This window comes from Gopherus flavomarginatus, chromosome 1 (assembly GCF_025201925.1).
Source record: "Gopherus flavomarginatus isolate rGopFla2 chromosome 1, rGopFla2.mat.asm, whole genome shotgun sequence".
NCBI classification, from domain to species: Eukaryota; Metazoa; Chordata; order Testudines; family Testudinidae; genus Gopherus; species Gopherus flavomarginatus.
Window position 1 is genome coordinate 364,438,275 of NC_066617.1, and position 23,189 is coordinate 364,461,463.

General features: G+C 48.4%; 2 protein-coding genes across 3 annotated transcripts; both read left to right on the forward strand.

Moving 5' to 3' along the window:
* Window positions 1–6,297: 6,297 nt before the first annotated feature.
* WDR73 (WD repeat domain 73) lies at window positions 6,298–19,388 on the forward strand. 2 transcript variants are annotated; one of them, XM_050938793.1, is made up of 8 exons: window positions 6,298–6,420; window positions 7,100–7,167; window positions 8,797–8,885; window positions 11,398–11,486; window positions 12,997–13,064; window positions 14,382–14,546; window positions 16,708–17,082; window positions 18,992–19,388. In XM_050938793.1, the coding sequence occupies exons 1-8, from the start codon at window positions 6,329–6,331 to the stop codon at window positions 19,225–19,227; spliced, it is 1,182 nt and encodes a 393-aa protein (XP_050794750.1). In that variant the 5' UTR covers window positions 6,298–6,328; the 3' UTR covers window positions 19,228–19,388. The 2 variants fall into 2 exon arrangements, with proteins under 2 accessions (XP_050794750.1, XP_050794827.1); XM_050938870.1 differs by having other exon boundaries at window positions 6,419–6,509.
* A 764-nt stretch (window positions 19,389–20,152) lies between these two features.
* LOC127043919 (uncharacterized) lies at window positions 20,153–22,323 on the forward strand. The gene is made up of 3 exons (XM_050938189.1): window positions 20,153–20,435; window positions 21,478–21,804; window positions 22,316–22,323. The coding sequence occupies exons 1-3, from the start codon at window positions 20,153–20,155 to the stop codon at window positions 22,321–22,323; spliced, it is 618 nt and encodes a 205-aa protein (XP_050794146.1).
* The last annotated feature ends 866 nt before the right edge of the window (window positions 22,324–23,189 follow it).

Here is a 23,189-nt window from a genome sequence, read left to right on the forward strand (position 1 = left end):
AGGGACCTGTTGGTTCTCCTTTTACCACCCACCCCAATAAGGCAGCTCCTGGTACTGGCAACAAAGTCGAGCAGAAGGAGCTTGTTTACCCCCAAGCTCCTATCCAGCACCATGTTTTCCAGCACTGACTAGAGGGAAACCAGCCCTGCTGACATCAGTGAAGACTTCACTGGCATCATTCCCCAGATCCTCAGCACTGGGTGGTGGAAGTGAGGGGTATCGCCTTCCCATGGCCTCCTCAAACGGACTTGTCCTCAGAGTTGGAGGTGAAGACCTGCATCCAATCAAGGAGTCATCACCAGTACGTGACTTACATTTCACCAGATCTTGGTGCGTGTGCTCTCCCGCCCCCCCAGCACCTGGCCCGGAGGAAAGTCGCTGACGCAGGCTCAGTCACCGTTTTGGAATCTGTGGGTTTTTTCCCCAGTACCGGGACCATCTTCCAGCCATTCATACTCGGTGGTGTCCGAGAGAAGGGCTCCTCTACTGCATCATACGGCACCCGACCCAGACTCCGGTATCGAGTCCAGTTGATACCAGTCAGCTCTATTTTCTTGGGGAACCAAGGCGCAGTATCTAGCCTGTTTGACTCATGAAAGGCACCCACACACACACACCAGACTCTGCTTGAACCAAAACCGATCAGAGAAAAGGCTTGCAGAAAACAGTGAAGGGCATTGGGAGACACACCTAGACCCCTCCTGACAAGGCTGCCAAGATTAAGACATCTCCGCCTGCATACAGAATGGAGATCAGAGACAACTCCCCTAGCCTTATCTGCATGAAAGACGGGACAGGGATTAGCATACAGAATGAAGAACAGAGAACCACACTGAACTCTGGGACCAGAAAAAGCAGGGAAGCACTGCATCATGGGAATCTCTGCTCCAGATGTTAATGAACCTACACCTGCCCACACCCAGCTCAGCAGTTATCAGACCAATTCTAGTAATGAATCCTTGACTGATATCCAAAATACTGAAGCAGCCTAGTTGCATTGTGAGCTCCCTGGAAGAAGACACAACCCATAGCCAAGAGTGACCAGCTCCTATTGTCTAGCCTAAAGAAAACCCTTGAGTAATCAGTTTAACCATAAACAAATCTAGTGTTCTCCCTTGAACCATTGTTGTTTCTCTACAAAAACTCCCTGCCTGTGTTCAAGTAAGTGTTCTGATGCTTAGATCCAAACTCTGCATCAGTTCCACTGGGACTCCATATTCTCCTGACTAATTGTGCTGGGGACTCTGCCTGTCTCTTGCCCTCAGGACCCTGAGCTACCACCATTACCGGGGAACCCTAACCAGTTCAAGCCTCATGGATTGGGTGAGATCCCCATCCTTCTCTCTCTCTGTTTTCCTTTCTACCTTCGGTATTAACCTTAATAATGTAGGTTATGTTGGTTTATCCCTCCTTGTGTAGTTATCACTATAATTCAATACATAACTTTTATAGTTAAGCTGGTTGCTTCTCTCTCTCTTGCTGAACTTTACTCTTTTGTGTTTTTAGCTTCCCCCATTTATTCTACAGCAACACTTCTTTTGCCTAAGCTAAAGATCCCTGCAGCGCCCAATGTACTGTGGGGTTTGCTCATCAAGTAGGTTACTGCCAGTACAATTGTGATGTGAGAGTGAGGATAGGGACATGCTGAATCTGGGACTGATAAGGGTGGCAGCTTGAAAATGCTGCTTGACACAGTCCATTGAGCCCAGAGACACATAAGGGGGGGCAGCTTGACAGTGCTGCTTCATCCAGCCCATTGAGTGCAGGGACTTATAAAGGGTCAGCTTGAAAGTGTTGATTGACCCGGTCCGTTCAGACTTGCTTGTGTCACTTGTGTTTTCATATGGCGCTCTACTCCTCCCTTATGCAAGTCCCCTCCCAATAGAGCTATCCTGCAGGACCTGGGACCTGAATTCCACAAATGAAGTGCACAGAGAAGACTAAACTCCCAATAAGCCAAGTGAGCGAGCAGATAACGGCCATGCTTGGAAAGTCACAGGGCATGTCTACACAGCCTGTTGAAGGGAACCTCCCAGTCCCAGCTGACAAATTTAGTGTCCACCTCTCTCTCTAGGCTTCAAATCCCAAGCCGCAACTTCAAAGCGCTGTCTACGGAGCTATTTTTAAAGCACTAGTGGGATCCCAGCTACTCCAACCCTTTTGAGCGAGGCTGAGAGGCTCACTTCCAAGGGCTATGTAAATAAACTCACCATGGTCTTAGCAACAAAGGGAATGTTTAGGAAAGAAATAATCCCTACCCTAGTTTTTAATACTATACAGTGAGCTGTGTGAAACTAATAATTTAGATAAACTTACAGTATGACTCCTGAAGCCCCTACTTAAGCAAAATCCCTACTGACTGTGATAGAAGTCTTGATCGATTAAAGATGGCAGGACTTCCCCAGAAACAGTACTGTTCCTTTTTTGTTTGTTTGTTTACAATACTCGGCCTTTCCTAGCACTTCAAGCCTGGTACAGCAACTGGGTGGAAATCAGGACTTGGTTGTGTTGGGTTTACTACAAGGATTCAACAAGTGCCCACCACGGTAGCTGGCCACAATCACGATGTAAGTAGGGTCTGAATGAGCTCTCCCGACAGCTAGCTGGGAGGGGGAGAAAATTCTGGAGCAAACTATATCTACATGAACACACCTACTCTGCCAAGCTATCCAGCAGATAGAGCTGTGCTGCTCAAAGTGATCAACTTTGGCTAGTGTTGGGTTACAAATCACTTTAGTACAGAATCAGGGGTAGTGAAATGTTATCAATGTAATCTTCATTGTCTGAGTAAAGGGGAGCAGAACCGTGCTTAACCTATCCCGAATGAGGGGTCACCCTTCTCTGAAGGGAACTTGCTAAGGCAGGGGCTCAAATGCCAGATCCCTAAGAAAAAAGAGAGGGGTAGAGACAAGTGTCCCAGCTAGGAGGTGTGGATTCTCCCTAAGGGTCCCTTGTGTGATTTAACCTGTTCCTCCCCACTGTTCAGAGATAGAGTTAAACAGGCTCTATTAGGAATTTTTTGTTATTTTAAGTGCTCAGTAGAGCTGAAATCACTTGTGGTGGGACTGTATTTCCTCCTAACCTACTTCAGGTTCTACCACTAAGAGCTGACAATCACTAAGAGTTGAGTGGAACCTCAAGAGGCTGACCTGTAGATTCACAGCAGAGAGGCAGCTGGTGGGTTGGCCAACGGAGAGGAATGAGCAGCTTAGCTGGCAGCGTGACCAGCGGAGCAGAATGGTGGCTGGTGGGGCAGCCAGCCAGCCAGAACAAGTGTTCAGATGGCAGAGCAAGCAGGGCACCTTCTTCCACAGGTGCAAGGTGAACTCACACAGATGCACCTCTGACCCCTGGGTCCTCAATGACCAAGAACAATCACTGTGAGTGGGGTATGGTGAGGGAGCAGAGAGGTGCACAGTAAAAGAACTTTTGGTTGTAGAACTCAAGAACATGAGGCAGAATGCACTGCCCCACACACTCTGGCGTGGGTGTTCTGCTCATAGTTTTGTTTATGAATCCTACTTGCGGCATTTTCCCTAATTGTCAGATGACTTCCCTCCTTTCTTTAGAAGTTTCTTTTCTACACTCAGACTCTGTGCTTGCAAGTAGAGACGTTTTGCCTCTCAGGGCTTGTCACGGAGTGTGGGGAGTCCAGTCCTACACCCCTCTTCCTGGGACCCACAGTGACTCTTAGCCAGCCAGTAAAACAGAAGGTTTATTGGACAACAGGAACACAGGTTACAGCAGAGCTTGCAGGCACAGTCAGGACCCTCCATCGAGTCCTTCTGGGCTTTCAGGGTGCTTGGATCATAGCTAGGATACCCTGAATTCTGCCCACCCAGCCCCAAGCCCAAACTCAAACTGCTTCCCTCCTGCCACTCCCTTCCTTTGTCCCCCTTCCCGGGCAAAGGTCTTGACCTTTCCCCTCCCTTACCTAGCTCAGGTTACAGGCTCCGGTATCGTCCATCCCCTAAAGTCCTCCCCTGCTCTCCCATTCCCCACACAGACAGCCCCTACTCCATCACAGGGCTGGTCTACACTATGGGGGGAAATCGATCTCAGATACGCAACTTCAGCTACGTGAATAACGTAGCTGAAGTCGAATATCTAAGATTGGATTACTCACCCATCCTCACCGCGCGGGATCGATGTCCGCGGCTCCCCCTGTCGATTCCGCAACTCCGTTGGGGTTGGTGGAGTTCCGGAATCGATATAAGCGCGCTCGGGGATCGATATATCGCATCTAGATGAGACGCGATATATCGATCCCCAAGCAATTGATTTTAACCCTCCAATACGGCGGGTAGTCTAGACGTAGCCTCAGAGGCATCCAGGGATAGTGTGTAAGTTTCCTAGGTTACTGGGTAGGGTCTCAAACTGGCTCTGTGCTGTATTGTTGAAAAGGAACCCCTAGATACTGAACAGCCTGGTAGCTGCCAGCTCCACCTGGCAGAAGGGTTACAACTGACTTGAAGAGACTTTGATATTAACTATACATAAGCAAACTGCTAATGAGACATTCTTGCTTCCCAAAGGCTCTTAGAAGGTTCCTAGTCTGGGAAAGACAACTGAAATAACATTATAGACAGATTTAAAACAAACATAAGGAAAGGAAGTATTTCTTAACATAATGCACAAAAGTAAGTATTTCTTCACATAATACACGGTCAAGCTGTGGAACTCTTTGCCAGCTGTTGTGAAGGCCAAAACTATAACAGGGTTTATAAAAGAACTAGAAAAGTTCATAAACAAACTAGGGACATGCAGCCTAGATGGCTGGAAAACCGTTCCCAGAGAGTAGTTATCAGTGGTTCACAGTAATGCTGGAAGGGTATAACTAGTGGGGTCCTGCAGGGATCAGTTCTGGGTCTGGGTCTGTTCAATATCTTCTTCAAATATGTAGATAATAGCATAGAGAGTGCACTTACAAAGTTTGTGGAGGATACCAAGCTGGGAGGGGTTGCAAGTGCTTTAGAGGATAAGATTATAATTCAACATGGTCTGGACAAACTGGAGAAATGGTCTGAAGTAAATAGGATGAAATTCAATGAGGACAAATGCAAAGTGCTCCATTTAGGAAGGAACGATCATTGTTGCATACATACAAAATGGGAAATGACTGCCTAGGAAGGAGTACTGCAGAAAGGGATCTGGGGGTCACAGTGGCTCACAAGCTAAACATGAGTGAACAGTGTAACACTGTTGCAAAAAAAAAGCAGACATTCTGGGATGTATTAGTAGGAGTGTTGTAAGCAAAACATGAGAAGTAATTCTCCCGCTTGACTCCACGCTAACTAGGCCACAACTGGAGTATTGTGTCCTGGTATGGGTGACACGTTTGAAGAAAGATGTGGACAAATTGGAAAAAAGTTCAGAGAAGAGCAACAAAAATGATTAAAGATCTAGAAAACATGACCTATAAGGGAAAACTGAAAAAAAATTGGATTTGTTTAGTCTGGAGAAAATTAGACTGAGAGGGTACATGATAACAGTTTTCAAGTACATAAAAGGTTGTTACAAGGAGAAGGGAGAAAAATTGTTCTGTTTAACCTCTGAGGATAGGACAAGAAACAATGGGCTTAAATTGCTGCAAGGGAGGTTTAGGTAGGATGTTAGGAAAAACTTCCTGTCAGGGTGGTTTAGCACTGGAATAAATTGCCTAGGGAGGGTGTGAAAGCTTCAACATTGGAGATTTTTTCAGAGCAGCTTAGAGAAACAACTATCAGGAATGGTCTAGATAATACTTAGTCCTGCCATGAGTGCAGGGGACTGGACTAGATGACCTCTCGAGGTCCCTTCCAGTTGTACAAGTCTATGAAGAATAGGTCCATCAAGGGCTGTTATCCAGGATGGGCAGAGTGCCAGAAGCTGGGAATGGGTGACAGAGGACGGCTCACTTGATGAGTCCCTGGTCTGGTCATTCCCTCTGGGGCACCTGGCATTGGCCACGCTCGAAGGCAGGACACTGGGCTGGACGGACCCCTGGGCTGACCCAGTCTGGCCGGTACGTTCCGAACCATTCACACAATGCAGCCAACGCGCGGCACCCATCGCCGGGAGACAGTGCGAACACACCACAATCGCTCTACCGGCTCTATCCCGGGGCGGGTTATTAGCGCAGCTGCTGAGGGACGCGGCCCCAGGCACCGGCTGGGTGCCCCGAGCCACTGCCTGCCCACAGCTGGGCTCACCGGCTACACGGCTCGGAGCCCCACGGGGCTGGCCCCGCCCCGAGCACTGACAGCGCCCAAGAGGCTCCAGCTGCCGGGGGAAGGGGGGGGGGCAGAACTCCCTCTGTACGGGGCGGCCCAGCCAGGGAAGGACTCGTATGAGCCAAGAGGCGTCACGTGCGTGGTATCACGTGACTGGCGTTCGCCCCGCCCTGGGCGCGCTGTCGGTCACGTGGCGGGGAGGGACCACGTGACCCTGCGGCCGTTGGGCGGCGCGCGCGCCTGCCCCGGGATGGCGGAGGAGTCTGCGGAGGACTGGCTGGTGGAGTCCTTGCGGCTGTGAGTGCCCCGCCCTGGGGGCCCGGGAGCGCCGCGAGATCCCGGCCGGGCCCCGCCCCGCCCGCCAGGCCCGGGCCCGAGAGCCCCCGTTCGCACCTCAGCCCCGGCCGGGTCACGCGCCGTCTCCGCGAGCGGGAGGGGAGCAGCCGTTGTCCCGGCCCCCAGAGCAGCCTGCGCGGCGCGGGCCAGGTGCCCCCGGGCTCAAGGCGTGGGGTCAGCGGCCACCTGGCCTTGGGCAAGTCACGTCACCGTACCGTGCCTCAGTTTCCCCACGTGAGCAGCAGGGCCGATGATCGTGACCCCGCTGGTGTGGCGCCTTGAGCGCTACCGACGGGAAGCACGAGATAAGCCCTGGTCATTATTATTAGCCCCGTCCCTAACCCATGGAACCCAGAGACTTGCCTGCGGGCTGTGCTAATGCAGAGGGGCTGGGGGTGGTGCTGCACCCTCCGTTTTGAAGTGGTTTCCATCGCGTACTGGGTTTACATATTGGTCCAATGGCTCTTAGCACCCCCACTGTACAAACTGTGCAAATTGTTCCAGTTCTAATGCCTTGTTTGGGTTTTTGGTTTGTTTGTTTTTGCTTTCAGATATAATGATTTGCATGTGTTTGAGCTTCAAGAGCCGACAAGAGTCATTGAATGGATAGGAGAAAAAAGTGAGTTTCCTTGGCAAAATTAGTGGCTGTTTTCAGAACTCAGTGGCTCCCATATTTATTTTTGGGTGAATTTAGTGCTGGTGAAAGTGGCCCGTTTAACAGCCCTGGAGAGAGGAACTCTTTTGTCGGTCCACAGAAATAGGTATAACACTGGCAATTACAGTATAGATTTCGATAAGATTCCGTGGAAAGATTGTGGATAGGTCATCTGCGAATTAATCTGGAGTGAGACAAGCTGGACCAACTTCTGTTGGTAAGGTACACACTTTCAGGTCACACAGCTCTGTGTACCTCAAAAGTTTGTATCTTCCATCAAGAGAAGTCAGTCCAATAAAAGATTACCTCTTCTACCTTGTCTCGGTCATATCTTGGGACCAACATGCCTGTGACAGCACTGCAAGTACTCAACTACTGTAAAAGGGCCACTCGACAGCCATCAGATGGTGATAACTTACTATCAACTAGAGATAGAGGTGCCTCAGAGAAGAGCAATTAGAACGGTCCAGGACTTCAAACACTCTACTAAAAAAGACAGATTGAAAAGATTAGGATCGTTACCTTAGAATAGAAATGAATAAGAGGGGACATGATAAAAGTGTATTAAAATAATGAATGATCTAGAGAAGGTAGATCAGGTGCTTCAGGCATATTCAGTGTTATAAATAATGACAAAATTTTGGCAAGTATTTAAGCTTTGTGCTTCAGGGTTTAAGCCAGTCATTATTAGAGATCAGGAGACCTATGTTCAGGTAGATAATTACACATTTGCAGTTGAAAAGTTCTCATACTTTTATTCGAAGCATTTGGTTCTGGCCACTGTCAGAGACAGCATACTGGGCTAGATGGACTGCTCATCTGTTCTAGTGTGGCAGTTTCTATGTTCCTGTGAGCTGGTTATTGAGGGAGCAGGAGACTGGCCAAGGTCTGGAGTCTAGTGCTTTGGTTAACCAAAGGCGCTGTTGCCATAAAAGCCTTTATGTTTTTCTGCAACCTTGCCTCATTCTAAGAAAATTGTGCTTGTGCTGCTTGTGTTCGCAGTACCCTCCCAGTGGTCTTAACAGGAGCAGCAGTGGAGGGGGATAGGATCTTTCTCAAGCTCATTCTGCTGAGGAAGCATTACGTACAGGTGCCCAGACACACATTCAGTCCTCAGCTGCTGTAGGAGATTGGGAATGCTGCTGTATGGCAGTGCTTCTCCTACATTACTGTGACCTTTCACCCCCGGATGCCTGCACATAGCACTTCATCCAGCAGGATTAGTTGAGTGAAATTGATTAGGTCTGTGTCAGAGACTCCAGTTGTTGCCTCTGGGCAAGTACTATGTGCTGTAGCTGAGATAGTGGTGTGATCCTGTGGAGAGTAAAATGGAATGGGAAAACAATGAAGGAGAAATTTGTTGGGGTGAAAAATACCAAAGTAGAAGGAAGAAATGGGGTAGAAGGGTGAGTCTCCTGTAAATGTAGAGGAGAGAGGTAAATTGATCCAATGGCATCACATTGTGGTTTGAGGCAGATTTCCCACAGTACAACTAACACCGTAACCCTTAAATTCCCTATCAGAAGATTGTTCCTGGTGAATGAGCAGGCTCATCCTGAACTCATCTCCTCATTGTTTCTTTTGTAACTCTAGGTATCTGTGTAGCAGGATATGAAAACTCCAGAAGAAATGAAATTCTCCAGCTCCTGTTGCCTCAAAAACTGTGTGTGAAAGAGAAGCAGGTGATGGTGACTAAGTGTGGTATTCACTTCAAATTCTTTATCTCCCCCAAACGTGTGCAGCCAGCAGACGTTTTACAGAAACCTACAGAAAGACAGGGTCCACCCCCTGAAGAATTTATAGGCTACATGTAGACATGACCTGGTTAGATACACAAGAGACACATTGAGTTCACTCAGTGAAGGTGTCATAAACAGATAGCTAAGGGTTAATGTTCTTTTACCTGTAAAGGGTAAACACAGGGAACCAAACACCTGACCAGAGGACCAGTCAGAAAACAAGACTTTTTCAAATGTGGGTGGAGGGAAGTTTTGGGTGTGAGTTCTTTGTTCTTTGTCTTGGGTCTGTGCCCTCTCCGCTCTGAGAGTGATCTATCTATCTTCAAGCTTATAATCTTCTGTTTTCAAATGTAAGTACAAGGATAATAAGACAATAGGTTTATATTGTTTTTTTGTATTTACATGTGTGTAGTTGCTGGAATGTGTTAAATTGTATTCTTTTTGGATAAGGCTGTTTATTCATTTTTTTTTCCTTTAAGCAATTGACCCTGTATATTGTCACCTTAATACAGAGACCATTTTATGTCCTTTTTCATTCTTTTCATAAAGCTTTCTTTTTAAGACCTGTTGGAGTTTTTCTTTAGTGGGGACTCCAGGAATTGAGTCTGCAGCTCACCAGGGGATTGGTGGGAGGAAGAAGTCAGGGGGAAAAATCTCTTTGTGTTAGATTTACTAAGCCTGACTTTGCATACCCTCTGGGTGAGGGGGGGAGAGAGGTTAGATCTCTCGGTACTTGTGTTTCAAGGACTTGAAGCAGGGAGGGTGGAATCCCTTGGTTTAGATTCATGGAGCTTGCTTCTGTATATCTCTCCAGGAACCCAGAGAGGGAACGCCTGGAGGGGCGGAGGGGGAAGGGAAATGGTTTATTCCCCTTTGTTGTGAGACTCAAGGAATCTGAGTCTTGGGGTCCCCCAGGGAAGGTTTTGGGGAGACCACAGTGAGCTAGGCACTGTATAATTCCTGGCTGGTGGCAGCAATTACCAGGTCCAAGCTGGTAACTAAGTTTAGAGGTTTTCATGCTAACACCCATATTTTGGACGCTAAGGTCCAGATCTGGGAAAAAATGTTATGACAGAAGGCATGGATGCATCTTGACGTTTCTATCTTAGCATGGTGTTGTGGTTGTGAGTGTGGACTGATTTGTCATAGGGCTGGATAAGTTTTCAGGAGGAATTGAATGAGGAGAGTGAAGTGGCTTGGTGAATTAGTCTTAGGAGGTTGTTCCTATCGCAGGGCAGTGTGGATGAATGTGCGGACACCAGCTGCTCTGGAGTTAGTTCGAGCAGATGCCTGGTCTGCTTTGCTTGTTACCTTCTTTACTCGGCTAGTTTAAATCTGGTTGCAGTCATATTTGGACTCAACTCATCTACCTCACTAAGTTCCCAATCCTGCAGACTCCCTGCATGCAGAACAAGAACACTAGCTCTTCTAGCACTTTTCTCTGTAGATCTCAAAGCACTCTACGTCCAACATCAGTTTCATTGTCTTCATTTTACAGAGAGGGAAACTGAGGCATGGAGAAGCAAAGCCACTGGTCTCAGGTTACCCAGCAGGCGAGTGGCAAGTGGGGAAATGAATCCACATCACCTGAGTCCCAATCCAGCGCTCTGTCCACCAGGCCACACTGCCAGTTTGCTCCCTGTGTCTTCATTTGAGAAGCTCTGCTCAGTTCTGACTGACTCTCATCCCCACCTCCAGAACAGAAACTTTTGTGATCTGGCAGCACTGGCAGTGTTTCAGATTCGCACCATTGGGTTTCTGAAGGAACCCCTAGCATCTCCCTGCACTTACAACAAACACCATAGTACCCCCCCTTGCAAACGATTTTGTATTGGTACCTCGTGTACCATCTTGTGCTGTGCTCTCCGCTGATCGCCCAGGCAAAGTGGAAGCAGACTAAGTTAGTACTTAAATGGACGAGCTTCCCAGGACTGCAGAAAATGGTGTTTGGTTACTGGATGGCATGCTCGCCACTGGCCAGTGCCCCAGCGTGTGGGAATGGGGCACTGTGCTGTTGGAGATGCTGTCTTTTAGGTGAGTTGTAAATCCAAAGTCATGGCTGCTAGTGAGAAATGCCTTGGAACCTCCAATGACTCCAGGAGCAGGAATGTTAAACCCTGGTGCCTGGCCACACCTCAGCTCTGATCATCCCCATGCAGTTGTATTGAATATAGTATTCCTTGTGTCTTGTCTCAAACTGTGCAATGATCATATGCTAGGCTTCTCCCCAGAGCTGGGTGTGGAAACACTCCCTGCATATCAGTTTGTTTTCAGAGTGCTTTGGGATCCCACATGATGATAAACTTTGTATAAATCGACAATATTAACTGTACCTGAGTACTTCAGCCCTTACGGACCTTGACTTATTGCCTGCTTACCTTGAAAGGGTGAAGGAATGTTGACCTTAGCGGCATTACGGGCTAAAGAACAGCATCTGTCTGCTTCTGGTTTGTAGGGTTTGTGTCCCGAGAGAGATTTCAAGGTGGAGCGTGGTGGATTTTCCGACGGCCCTGTGTACAGCCTGCGGCATGTGCCAGACACCAGGTATATGGACGAGGACTTTCTGATTCCTGTTGAATGGATGTGTTGGATTTGTTTTGTTTGATGAAAACTCCCCCTTCCCTGTCCAGTTTGAGCCACCTGACAAAACTTGCCAGCTTTTAACATAGCTGGCCAGCAAAATAAATGTAACAAGGGCTCGAAAGGGCCCTCCTCACCCCCCAAACACTCAGCCAGGCTATCTGCCAAGAGAGGTCCAGTAAAATAGGAACGTATGTGAAAATCCCCTAGTGGAAAGGGCTCTGGCTCCTTCCTTCTCCCTTCAGTGCCAGGTCAGTTTCCTCTCTCACTTTCTCTTGCTGTTGCCTCAATTCACCATCTTCCCCCACCCCTTTGCCTTCTCTGATGTGATGTTGCCTCTCCTGGCCCCTCCCCCATGTGCTCCTGTGTATACTCCCCTGTGCATTCCAGTGGCTCACTTCTTTCTCTTCCTCTGGCGGGCCTCCCTGTCTGAGGGTTTTCTACATGGCCTCACCCAAGAGAGGTGCCTTGGGTATCTCACCTGCTGGGACATCTCCTTCCCCTGCCTCCCCAGTACAGAAGTGCTCAAACTTATGTGGTGGAGTGCATGGGGCAGCTGGCCACTCTACTCTTGCTGTCCTGTGTCACGCAGGGGAGAGGAGATCAGAGGAGCCAGCAGAAAGGGAGCAACTGTAGAGAAGAGGCAGTGTTAGCAGCACCCCCTCTTGGTGGGAAACTGCTGACAGCTACATGGGCGACAGAAAGGACTGCCCTGGTGGTGGAATTTTTAGGAGGCAGCTCCTGCAAACAGCCTCCTTCACTGACCCCAGCTCCCTCTCCCCTTTCCCTCTCCTCTCCCCAAGTTCCCACAGATGATTCCCTGGATATTTTCCAGTGCTTTGTCCAGTCTAGTGTTGGAGGCAGAGACTCAATTGCTGACATTAAAGCAGGGCAGGGATGAAAAGGCAAAGCAGCTCTTGATGTCCATTAAGTGTTTGGAGAGCCATTGGGACCTGAGGACCTGGCACCGTCTGCTATACCTTGGACTCTCACCTCTCTTGGGCCGGAGTGTCCCTGCCAAGGAGAATGCTGGACGCTCTGCAAGGACTTTCTCATGGCCATTTGAGGGCCATGCAAACAGCCAACTTCTGTTACCTGTTCACCCCACCTCTTCAGAGGATTCCTGACCCCATGTGCTAGTCTCCCTTCCTCAGTGTTTGCTCACATTGTTCTTCTCAGTCTTGGTATATGCTGCAAATATGCTAAATAAATGACATCGCCCTGGGGCTGCTCTGAGTACAGGGGGAACCAGGCAGACTCCTGCGAGGTCCCCAGATGCAGACAGCCCTAGCATAGCTTAATGCCACAGGTGTGCCTGTCCCTGCCCCAGGTGCAGGATGGGAGAAACTGAGCCTGGGCATGGTGAGAGGAAACAGAACAGACATGCCTGTTATCACCAGCGTGTACCAGTCCTGGAGGGAAAGGCCACTTCCCATTAATGAAGAGCTTGCATCTGCTTTCCTTGTTTTCACAGCTTGCTGGTAACAAGTGGCCCGCCAGATAGTTCCCTACAGGTGTGGCAGTTGGCAGCGGAGGACACTGGTGAGTGCATATCTGAGCAGCTGTTACACACATTTAAATTGGTAGATAAACAGTCTGCTGCTAGGTCCTCTCTGCACAGTCCTCCTGCAGCACGGGTGATGTATAAAGTATCATTGGCAACTTGCTCGGCCTTGCTGCCCAAGAGGACTAGAGCTTCCCTACTACATGGGAGGCAGGAGGTCGTGTGAATTAATCCTCTCCTAGTTGTGGAGCACTTGGAGGCTCCTGGATGGAAGGTGCTAGAGAAGGGCAGAGTGTTAACGTTTCTTATTGAAGTGCCCTGGAATTATGGAGGACAGAAAAGGCTCTGGCCTAAACTCTCAGAAATGGCTGGGCGTTATGGGGGCCCAAACTGAGACCCCGTGGAAGAGCAGGTGAGCGGCATCTCTGAGAGTTGGGCCTCTTCAAGGTGTCTCAGATTGAGCCCCCAAAATCACTAGTCCCTGGAAACTTTGGCCTGCATGTCAATGTGAAATTGTTGTGTAGAGAGCCACAGTTCGCCAGGAGCGAGCTGGGGCTCTGACTCACCATCTGAGCTTTCCATTGTTGGGAAGCTTCTGCTACACAGTGCAGGTTATAGGTCCTGGAGTCCATTTTCAGCACGTTTCTGTGGCTGCATTTAGTTGATCTTCACTCAGGGTTACTAGTCACATGGTCAAATTCCCTGCACTGCCTCTGGCCTCAGAGCTATTTAGCTCAAAGGACAATGTCATGTTTTTAACCACTGGCGTCTGCTGTGCTGTTACTAGGGCGGCAGCCCAGCCTAGTTGGACTGGAAGTTAGGACACCTCGGCTCTATCTGTTCCCTTGCTGCCTTTGACTCGCTTTGGGACAGATTGTAAATCCCTTACTCTTGTTTGCAAGCACTTGCTCACAGGAGTTGTCCCATTCACTTCACTGGCATCGCTCTCCTAAGCAGCGGCTTTCAGCAGTATGAACAAGGGCTCTATGCTCTGACCCGTTGCAAATCACATCACTGCTCTGTGCCTTAGTTTCCCACTTGTCAAATGAGGACCCCTACTTTGTAAAGCACTGTGAAGTCTATGGAAGAGAAGTGCTAAGTATTTATTGCAATTATTTTATTTATTCTGTCATTTACTGAAAACAAGCAACCTGCTTAACACTCTTATATTGGGTTGTCTAGATTTCTAAACAGACCATTTTACCAAGTGTTGTGAAAGGTATTTGTGCCCTTGGAAGAAGATTTAAAATAGCAATTGTGGGTTGAATTGTAATACATTTTCACAAAACACTTCAAAAATGTAACTAATTCAGTACTTGAACTGTTACAGCTTATTATGTGTCTCTTTCAAATAGATGTTATTAAATCTGTAAGTACCATCCCTACGGGAAATGACAGCAAGAAACCCTGGGCTAAAATTGCAACCACTTTGGCCAGAACCTCCTGTGTCCTTCATGGCTCAAGAGTCAACAATGTCCAAATTACAGAGATTGAATCAAAGAAAAACATCTACACAGCAGGTATTTAGAGATAAACCTGGTCTTGTTTGCATTTATAAAGCTGGGGCTGGGGGTGGAGGGAGATTTCACAATAGACTACCTAAGCAGTGCACTCTTTAAACCAGTGGTTTTCAGGGAAGATTTTCAAAAGCGCCTTAATCCCAATGAGATTTATGCACCTGAGCCCCTTAGGCACTTACAAAACTTTATCTTTAACCTTTTCCACATGGCGACCCCATGTCACTGCAGAACATAGCTTTGGCATCCTCCTGTTACCTAGCCATGAAGAACGGATGGTGGTTGCAACGCCATGAACCCAGCTATAACTCCAGGGTTGTGAACCTGTGCTGTAGAGCAAGTAGAATGTTTTCAGACGCTCCTCGGCTGTGGTTTATGCTAGAAAATTGTATCAGCAAAACTCCCCTTTTTTGAGCGCAGCCTGGTGCATGTCCACTTACTTTTTCCTCATGCTGACAAAATCCTTCTCTTCTTTCAGCATAGTTATTCCCCATTTCAGAGTGACACAAGCTCCCAGTTGGTAAAGTTCTGCTGGCACAGTGACAATATGAACACATGCCTGTACCAGTATAAGCAGTCACCTAGCTGCAATCCCACAATGCAACATTCTCTTTGAATGACCTGTCTGTTGGCACTTTTGAACTCCGCTGCGCAGGGGCCATAGTGATTTAGGAACTTGGAACTTAGAACTTACTGAAAGTCAGTGGATCTTAGCCCCTTCTTTAATCATTACCCTAACTCTGTCCAAAGCTTGGATAATTCCACATTACAGGATCAGGGTTCCCAGTCCTGTTGGACTGATATTCACTTACTCAGAAGATGGGTCTGCATAATATCTTTTAAGGCAAAACACTTGGCAAGTAATGCTCAATTACTCACCAGTGGGAAAATCATCAAGAAAATCTCACCACAGTTAACTCTCCTCTCCCATCAGTATAGGTTTAGTGTTAGTTCACACTGGTCTTTGCTAGCTTTTTAGGTACTTTTTCTTTTCTTGTTCTCACAAGCAGGATTACTGTGCAATTTCTTACACATACACAGTTCTCCTTATGCTTACTGTGTTAAATGCTATCAGAACAGTCTCTTAAAATCCACAGCAGGCTTCTGTCAGGCCTAAATAAGTTTTCACTTCCAACAGATCCAACACCCAAGGGACAACACTTGTATTGCCAGTCCCAGTGGCTTTCAGATGTCCAGCAGCTGGGGCTGGTTGTACTGAGGGGGCATTGGGAAGTGCAGGTCTGTAGTGAAAAGTAGTTGGCGTTGTGCGTTTGTGTCTCCGTGATACCATTCTAGCGTGCTGCTTTTCTGTCCATAGCGGAGCTCTTCGTGGTGAGGACGAAAGTATAGCTTGGGGGCTCATGTGTAAGGCTATGGTTTGTCATGGATATTGGGACAGGTCACAGGCAATAAACAAAAGTTCACAGAAGCTGTGACGTGTCCCTGACTTTTACTAAAAACATCCCTGACAAATGGGGAGCTGCAGGGACCCCGTTGTCCAAGGGCAGTGAGCTGGGGGCGGGGGAGTAGAGAACCACCACTCACGGCAGCTGAGCACCTCAGAGGTCCCTTTGCTGCAGGCAGGGAAGGAGTTGAGGGTGGGCGGGAGGGCTGGCTGCTTGCAGCAGCTGAGCAACTGCAGGGGGCCCTTAGACAGCTCAGGGTCCCCGCTGGTGGGAGCTGCAGGGTTCGTTCCACCTCACCCCACCCCTGCCCCTCTGGCAGCTAGTCAGCTGCAGGAGGATCCCCTGCCGCCCGCAGAGACTGGGCTGCTGCGGGGCTCCCTGGTGTCATGGAGGCCTCGTAGCCTTACCTATGTGCAGTTTGGGGAGTGGGGGATTTGGGTTTGGAACTAACCTTGTGTTGGGGTAGATACACCTGTGCACGTCCTCTGCCCAGGGGTCAACTCCCCCCAGCAAGAGCAGAACATGGCCCTTAGCATTTGAGCCTGTACCGTAATGGACCTAGGGCATATGCCAGCTCCCTGCTGCTAGTCCTGCCCGAAAACTGACCCTTCCTCTTTCTAAAGCAGCTTCCAGGTCTGCTTCCACAGAAAGGAATGTGTTTAACCCTGTGTCTGATCTATTTCTCACCCCTCCAATTCCTGAACCCAGTTGTAGCTGAGCATCCTGTGAAGTCTGAGGTTCTTTTCCTCCTCTCTTAGCCTCTAGTAACAGCGATGAGGTCAGCGGCCTGGAATTCCTGGACTGTAATACTTGGCTGGCCTGCTGCGTGAAGGGGCAGTTGTGCCTGGCAGATGTTCGACAGCCGCAGAGTCCCCTGGCTGATACGTCCGTTCCTTCGGCGCTCAGTGGGGAGCAGTGGTGCATGGGTGTCAGTTCTGGTCTGCAGGGCTCTGATGTGAATGCACCCACCATAGCCCGCCTCTCGTCTGAAGGACAGCTCATACTAACGGACTTGAGAAATATCCCAAAGCCTCTGAAATCGGCCAGGTGCAAAGTTTCTGCAGCCAGCCAAAGTGCAGAGTTCCTGTGCGTCTCGTGGGCTCCTGTTCTGGATGGATGCCTCGCCGTTTCAGGTAACTCTCAAAGTGGGGATTTGTTTGCCATGTGTTTTCAGATCTGATTGAGGCTGCACTGAAAGCCCGGTCCCATGGCAATCTGTGTACCCATGATGCCATGCGTTATAATATGGCTTGTCAGTTTGGAGTGAGATCCTGTGACTGCTGATCCCTAGGACCATGATGGAGATAAGCTGTGTGTTTCATCTCCCACGGAGCTAAAATGATGACAAAACTTGATGGACCAGACTCAGCCCTGGTGTAACCCAATGGACTTCAGTCAAGTTACAGCAGGGTGGGGTTTGGTGCAGAGCCTGGGACAAGATGGCAAGTGGGTGCAGCTTCCTCCAAATACAGTCACATGCACTGGCTCTGAGTGCAGCCCCTGGCCTGCACCTGCTTTTGTGCACACGTTTAACTTCGGTGTGCGTGCAGATCCCTGGTTAGCGTGTGTGGTTAGTGCTTGAGCAAATGCATACGTGCAGGTTGGGTCTCCAGTTACTGAAAATCAAGCCCAAGGTGAAATAATAAAGGCCTCTTCTCCATCCCTCCCTAGCTCCATCAATGCTCTGCGCTGACCTGAATTAATCTCAGGTTCCACAGATTGCTCCTGCACATTGCTGTAGTATCATTCAGCACTCACCGTGCAGGGAATTACAAACCAGTCAGCTTAACTTCAGTCCCCACAAAGGTAATGGAGCAAATAATCCAACAGTCAGTTTGCAAACACCTAGAAGATAATAAGGTGATAGGGAACTGTGAACTTGGATTTGTCAAGAACAAATTGTGTCAAACCAACCTGGTAGCTTTCTTTGGCAGGGTACAAGCCATGCGGATGGAGGGAAGTGGTAGTTGTGGTATATCTTAACTTTAGTAAAGCTTTAGATACCGTTTCGTAGTAGTAATCATCATAGGCATTGGACCTCAGTCTGGTTCTGTTCAATATCTTCATCAATGATTTAGTTTGCAGACGGTACCAAAATGGGAGGGGTTGCAAGTGCTTTGGAGGGTAGGATTATAATTCAAAATTATCTGGACAAACTGGAGAAATGGTCTGAAGTAAATAGGGTTGAATAAGGTGGGTTTGTTTAGTCTGGAGAAGAGAAGACTGAGGGGGGCCATAAGTTATCAAGTACATAAATGGTTGTTACAGGGAGGAAGGAGAAGAATTGTTCTTAACCTCTGAGGACAGGACAAGAAGCAGTGGGCTTAAATTGCAGCAAGGACGGTTTCGGTGGGACATTAGGAAAAAACTTCCTAACTGTCAAGGTAGTTAAGCATTGCAAAAAAAAATTGCTTAGGGAGGTTGAGGAATCTCCATCACTGGAGGTTTTTAAGAGCAGGTTAGACATCCCAGGGATGGTCTAGTTACGACTTAGTCCTGCCTGAGTGCCGGGAACTGGATTAGATGATCAATTGAGGTCCCTTCCAGGCCTACATTTCTATGATTCTATACTGTAGTATATGCCAGTAGCTGTCACCCTATTGTATGTGACTTCTCAAGTTGGAACACAAATTCCCTCTGATAACTGTGTGGGAGCTGTTGGTAAAAGCTGCCTGTTCAACAGTGCCAACCGTGTACATCTACACAGATTTAGGATACCAGGGAGTGTTCCTGTTGGGACACCATGAGCATGAGGTCTTGTCTCAACAGGGATGGTATAAACGTAGGTGAATGAATTCTCGGGTTACCTGAGCCTGCACTATATTCTTTACAGTGGTGGATAAATGCCTGGGGTCTCTGACTCCAGGGTGGTAGCCTGTTCAATCTTACCTGTCCTGCCTGGATGGAATGTGTGAACTGGAGCGCAGTGTGCCTGAGTGGAGCTCACATAGCAGGGCAAGTGGAAGTTAGGGCTCCTGGACCAAGCTGAACAGTCACCAATTTCTATACTCTGACATTCTTTTTTTTATTCTTTAAACAAAGGCTTCAATGGGACCGTTGACATCTATGACACACGGAGCTGGCCTGTGTCTGGTGGAGCGGCAGAGTCAGTGTTTAGTCACAAAGGACACATCTTCAGTGGCATGGACAACAGCAGTGACTTTCCTCTGGTTACAACACATGCCTGGCATCCGTGGAAACCAAGAATGCTGTTATCAGCAGCAAGTGATGGCTCCCTGCAGGTCTGGGACTGGGCAGATTCTCACAAGGACAGTTGATCTGTCTTCCTGTTATGAAAACTCAGACTGATTTTTTTCTGAAATCTGCTGCCCTTGCACGTGTAACCCTGTGTATAAGGGACACTCTAGACTGAAGATCATTGTTTGGAATAAGTTTTACACTCTGGATTATTTAAAACAGTATGAATTTTAAACATCTATTTCATTTGTCGCCATTTTTCCTTTTTTAGTTCTTGCATCCTCCTCAGACTGCCCTCATGTGGCCTGTGTCACTTACTGCATCTCAAAGCTGCTGTGAGCTGGCTTCCCACGCAACCGGGGAAAATCTGCAATCTAAGGCCAGGTCCACACTAGAGTGTTAAATCGATTTAAACAGTGTTAAATCGATTTAACGCTGTAACCGTCCACACTATAAGGCACTTAAAATCGATTTTAAGACCCCTTAAAATCAATTTCTGTACTCCAGCTAAACGAAAGGAGTAACCCTAAACTCGATTTTACAAAATCAATTTTGGGCTAGTGTGGATGGAAATTGAAGTTAATGGCCTCCGTGAGGTATCCCACAGTGCACCAGTGGCCACTCTGGACAGCTAAAGGAACTCTACTGCTGGCCAGGTACACAGGAAAAGCCCCGCGAACTTTTGAATTGCATTTCCTGTTTGGCCAGCGTGGAGCTCTCAGCAGCACAGGTAACAATGCAATCTCCTGAGAATAGGAAAAGAGCTCCAGTGTGGAACACACAGGAGTTACTGGATCTGATAGCTGTATGGGGAGAAGAGTCTGTGCTATAAGAATTGCGTTCCAGTAGACGAAATGAGAAAACTTTGGAAAAGATTTCTAATGCCATGAGGCAGAGAGGCCATAGCAGAGACTCGGTGCAGTGCAGAGTTAAAGTGAAGGAGCTCAGACAAGCGTACCAGAAGACCAAAGCAGCAAAGGGCAGATCTGGATCTGGCCCAAAAACATGCCGCTTCTACGCGAGCTTCACGCAATTTTAGGTAACTGCGCCACGACAAGCCCCCCCTTGTCTGTGGATTCAGAGGTGGGGGTAGTAATCTCAGCCACTGCTGATGATTCTGCGGACGGCGAAGATGTGGAGGAGGACCCGGAGGAGGACGAGATGGCAGAGACCACACAGCACTCCATTCCCCCCAACAGCCAGGATCTTTTCCTCACCCTGACAGAAGTACCCTCCCAGCCCTCTCAAGCCAGTAGCACAGACAATGAAGCCGTGGAAGCGACCTCTGGTGAGTGTACTTTTTTAAATGAAAACCATAGTTTAAAAGCAACCGTTTTTTAATGATTGATTTGCCATGAGGGCTTGCATGCAGTAGCTGCCATTAAAGTTACTGGAAAAGTCTGTTAACATGTCTGGGGATGGAGCGGAAATCCTCCATGGACATCTCTATGAAGCACTCCTGGAGGTACCCCAATAGCCTTTGCAGAAGGTTTCTGGGCAGGGCAGCCTTATTCCGTCCACCATGGTACGAAACTTTACCACGCCATGCCTGGAGCAAGTAATCGGGTATCATTGCATGACAAAGCCTAGCTGCGAATGGCCCCGGGGATTGCTGGCATTCAAGAAGTATAATTTCTTTTTCTCTTTCTGTTATCCTCAGGAGAGTGATATCGTTCATGGTCACCTGTTAAAAATTAATGTACTTTATTAAGGGGACAGAGATGACCATTCCTTCGTTTCTGCTTTCTTGCTCCTTTAATAAAAAACCTTTCCTAGCAGTTAGCCATGTGGGGGATGGTAAAAACCTGCAAATTCCTACGGGGAGGTGTCTCTAATGGCGCTGAGCTTTTTAGCATTTGGGCAGCAGGAATTATCTCTGCTAATTGCCAAGGCAGAGGGTGGAGGGGGGAGGCGGTAAAGTGACCTGCCAGTACAGCAGAGATGCAGATTCACAATTTTCCTCTAGTGCTGAACCTTTCTGATGGCATAAGAAAAGAGGCCAGAGTTTTGCTTTTTAGCAGTTTGGCTGCCAAGCGTGAATGCTACCTGTTAATAGCCGGGGGTACAGGGTAATAAAAGAGGTTGCACGGTTCACTGCCATTTGACTTACCATGTCCTCCAGCAAGGTTTTTTGTACTCCCCTGACCTGCATCTGTTGTGTTGATCTCTGACTCCACAGCCGCAAGCACTAAATACTAAAAGAATCCTAAGGCGACCTTGTAGTGAAGTTACATGTGCTACGGACGGTGAATAGTGTGAAAGAGTATAACCATTGTTCTGTGAAATGTCTCTTATGATCCTTCTCTCACTCTTTTCCCCCACACACGCAGCTGCACATTTCTCCAGCCTCCCTTCTCCTGTCCGAAGGATAGGTCAGATAAGGAGGCTGAGGAAGAAGAGGACACGGGATGAGATGTTCACAGAAATAATGGCAGTAACCCGCAATGAAAGAGCTCATCTGGGGGAGTGGAAACATGTGGTCGCAAAGTACAGGGACGCTGCCAGTGAACGTGAGGACAGGAGGGACCAACGTGAGGACAGGAGGGACGCTAAAAATGACATGTGGCGGCAGGAAGATCAGCGGTGGCGGGATGCAACGCTGGAGCTTCTTCGCGATCAGACTGACCTCCTCCGAAGTCTGCTGGAAGAGCTGCGGGGTCACAGAGTGCCACTCCAGCCCATGTTTAACCTTCCTTAGTACTCACCATGTCCCATATCTTCCACACCCAGGCGTGTAAGAACGCGTGGGGGAAGGCTTTCTGCACCCGCCCACTCCACCCCCCGTGGACAGTCCAACCAAAAGGCTGTCATTACATTGAAATGCCCTTAATGGCATTTTTCTTCCCTCCTATACTCCTCCCAAACCACTCCCGGGGTACCTTTTTATTTCTTTTAATCTTAGGACATGCTATTCAAAGGCAGTGGGAGGGTGGGTTGGTAACGATAGTAAGCAAGATCTTCTGGAAGGGTGGAGGGAAGCTCGCGTGCAGCAGCAGGAGTCAATACATGGGGGGGGGGATTAATCAAGGGGAAAGAAACACATTAGTCACACCTTACCCTGGCCCATGATGAAACTCGTTTTCAAGGCTTCCTTAATTGCCTTTGTCTTCCCTCCCTCCCTCTACTATCCTCCCCCAAAAACCCCTAATTATTGATTTTTAATCACAGGCTTGTAAAAGCAAGAGGGAGGGTGGGTTGCCTACAGGGACTGACTTTTAATAAAGAATACAATGTTTTCTACAGACAGTAACTTTATTTTCCATAAGCAAGCAGTTCTGGAAGGGTGCAGGGAAGCTAGCTTGCAGCAGCAGGAGTCAATACATGGGGGGGGGGGGGGAATTAATCAAGGGGAAAGAAAAACAGCAGTCACACCGTACCCTGGCCCATGATGAAACTCGTTTTCAGGGCTTCTCTGATGAGTACCGCTTCCTGGTGTGATCTTCTAATTGCCCTGGTGTCTGGCTGCACATAATCAGCGTCCAGGTGATTTGCCTCAGCCTCCCACCCCGCTATAAAGGTCTCCCCCTTACTCTCACAGAGATTGGGGAGCACACAGCAAGCAGCAATAACAAAGGGGATATTGGTTTGGCTGAGGTCTGAGCGAGTAAGTAAGGTTCTCCAGCGCCCTTTCAAACGGCCAAATGCACATTCTACCACCATTCTGCACTTGCTCAGCCTGTAGTTAAACAACTCCTGACCACTGTCCAGGCTGCCTGTGTATGGCTTCATTAGCCAGGGCATCAAGGGGTAGGCTGGGTCCCCTAGGATAACTATAGGCATTTCAACATCTCCAACTGTAATTCTCTGGTCTGGGAAATAAGTCCCTTGCTGCAGCCGTTTAAACAGAGTAGTGCTTCTGAAGACACGAGCATCATGAACCCTTCCTGGCCATCCCACGTGGATGTTGGTGAAACGTCCCTTGTGATCCACCAGTGCTTGCAGCACCATTGAAAAGTACCCCTTGCGGTTTATGTACTGGGTGCCCTGGTGCTCCGGTGCCAAGATAGGGATATGGGTTCCATCTATGGCCCCCCCACAGTTA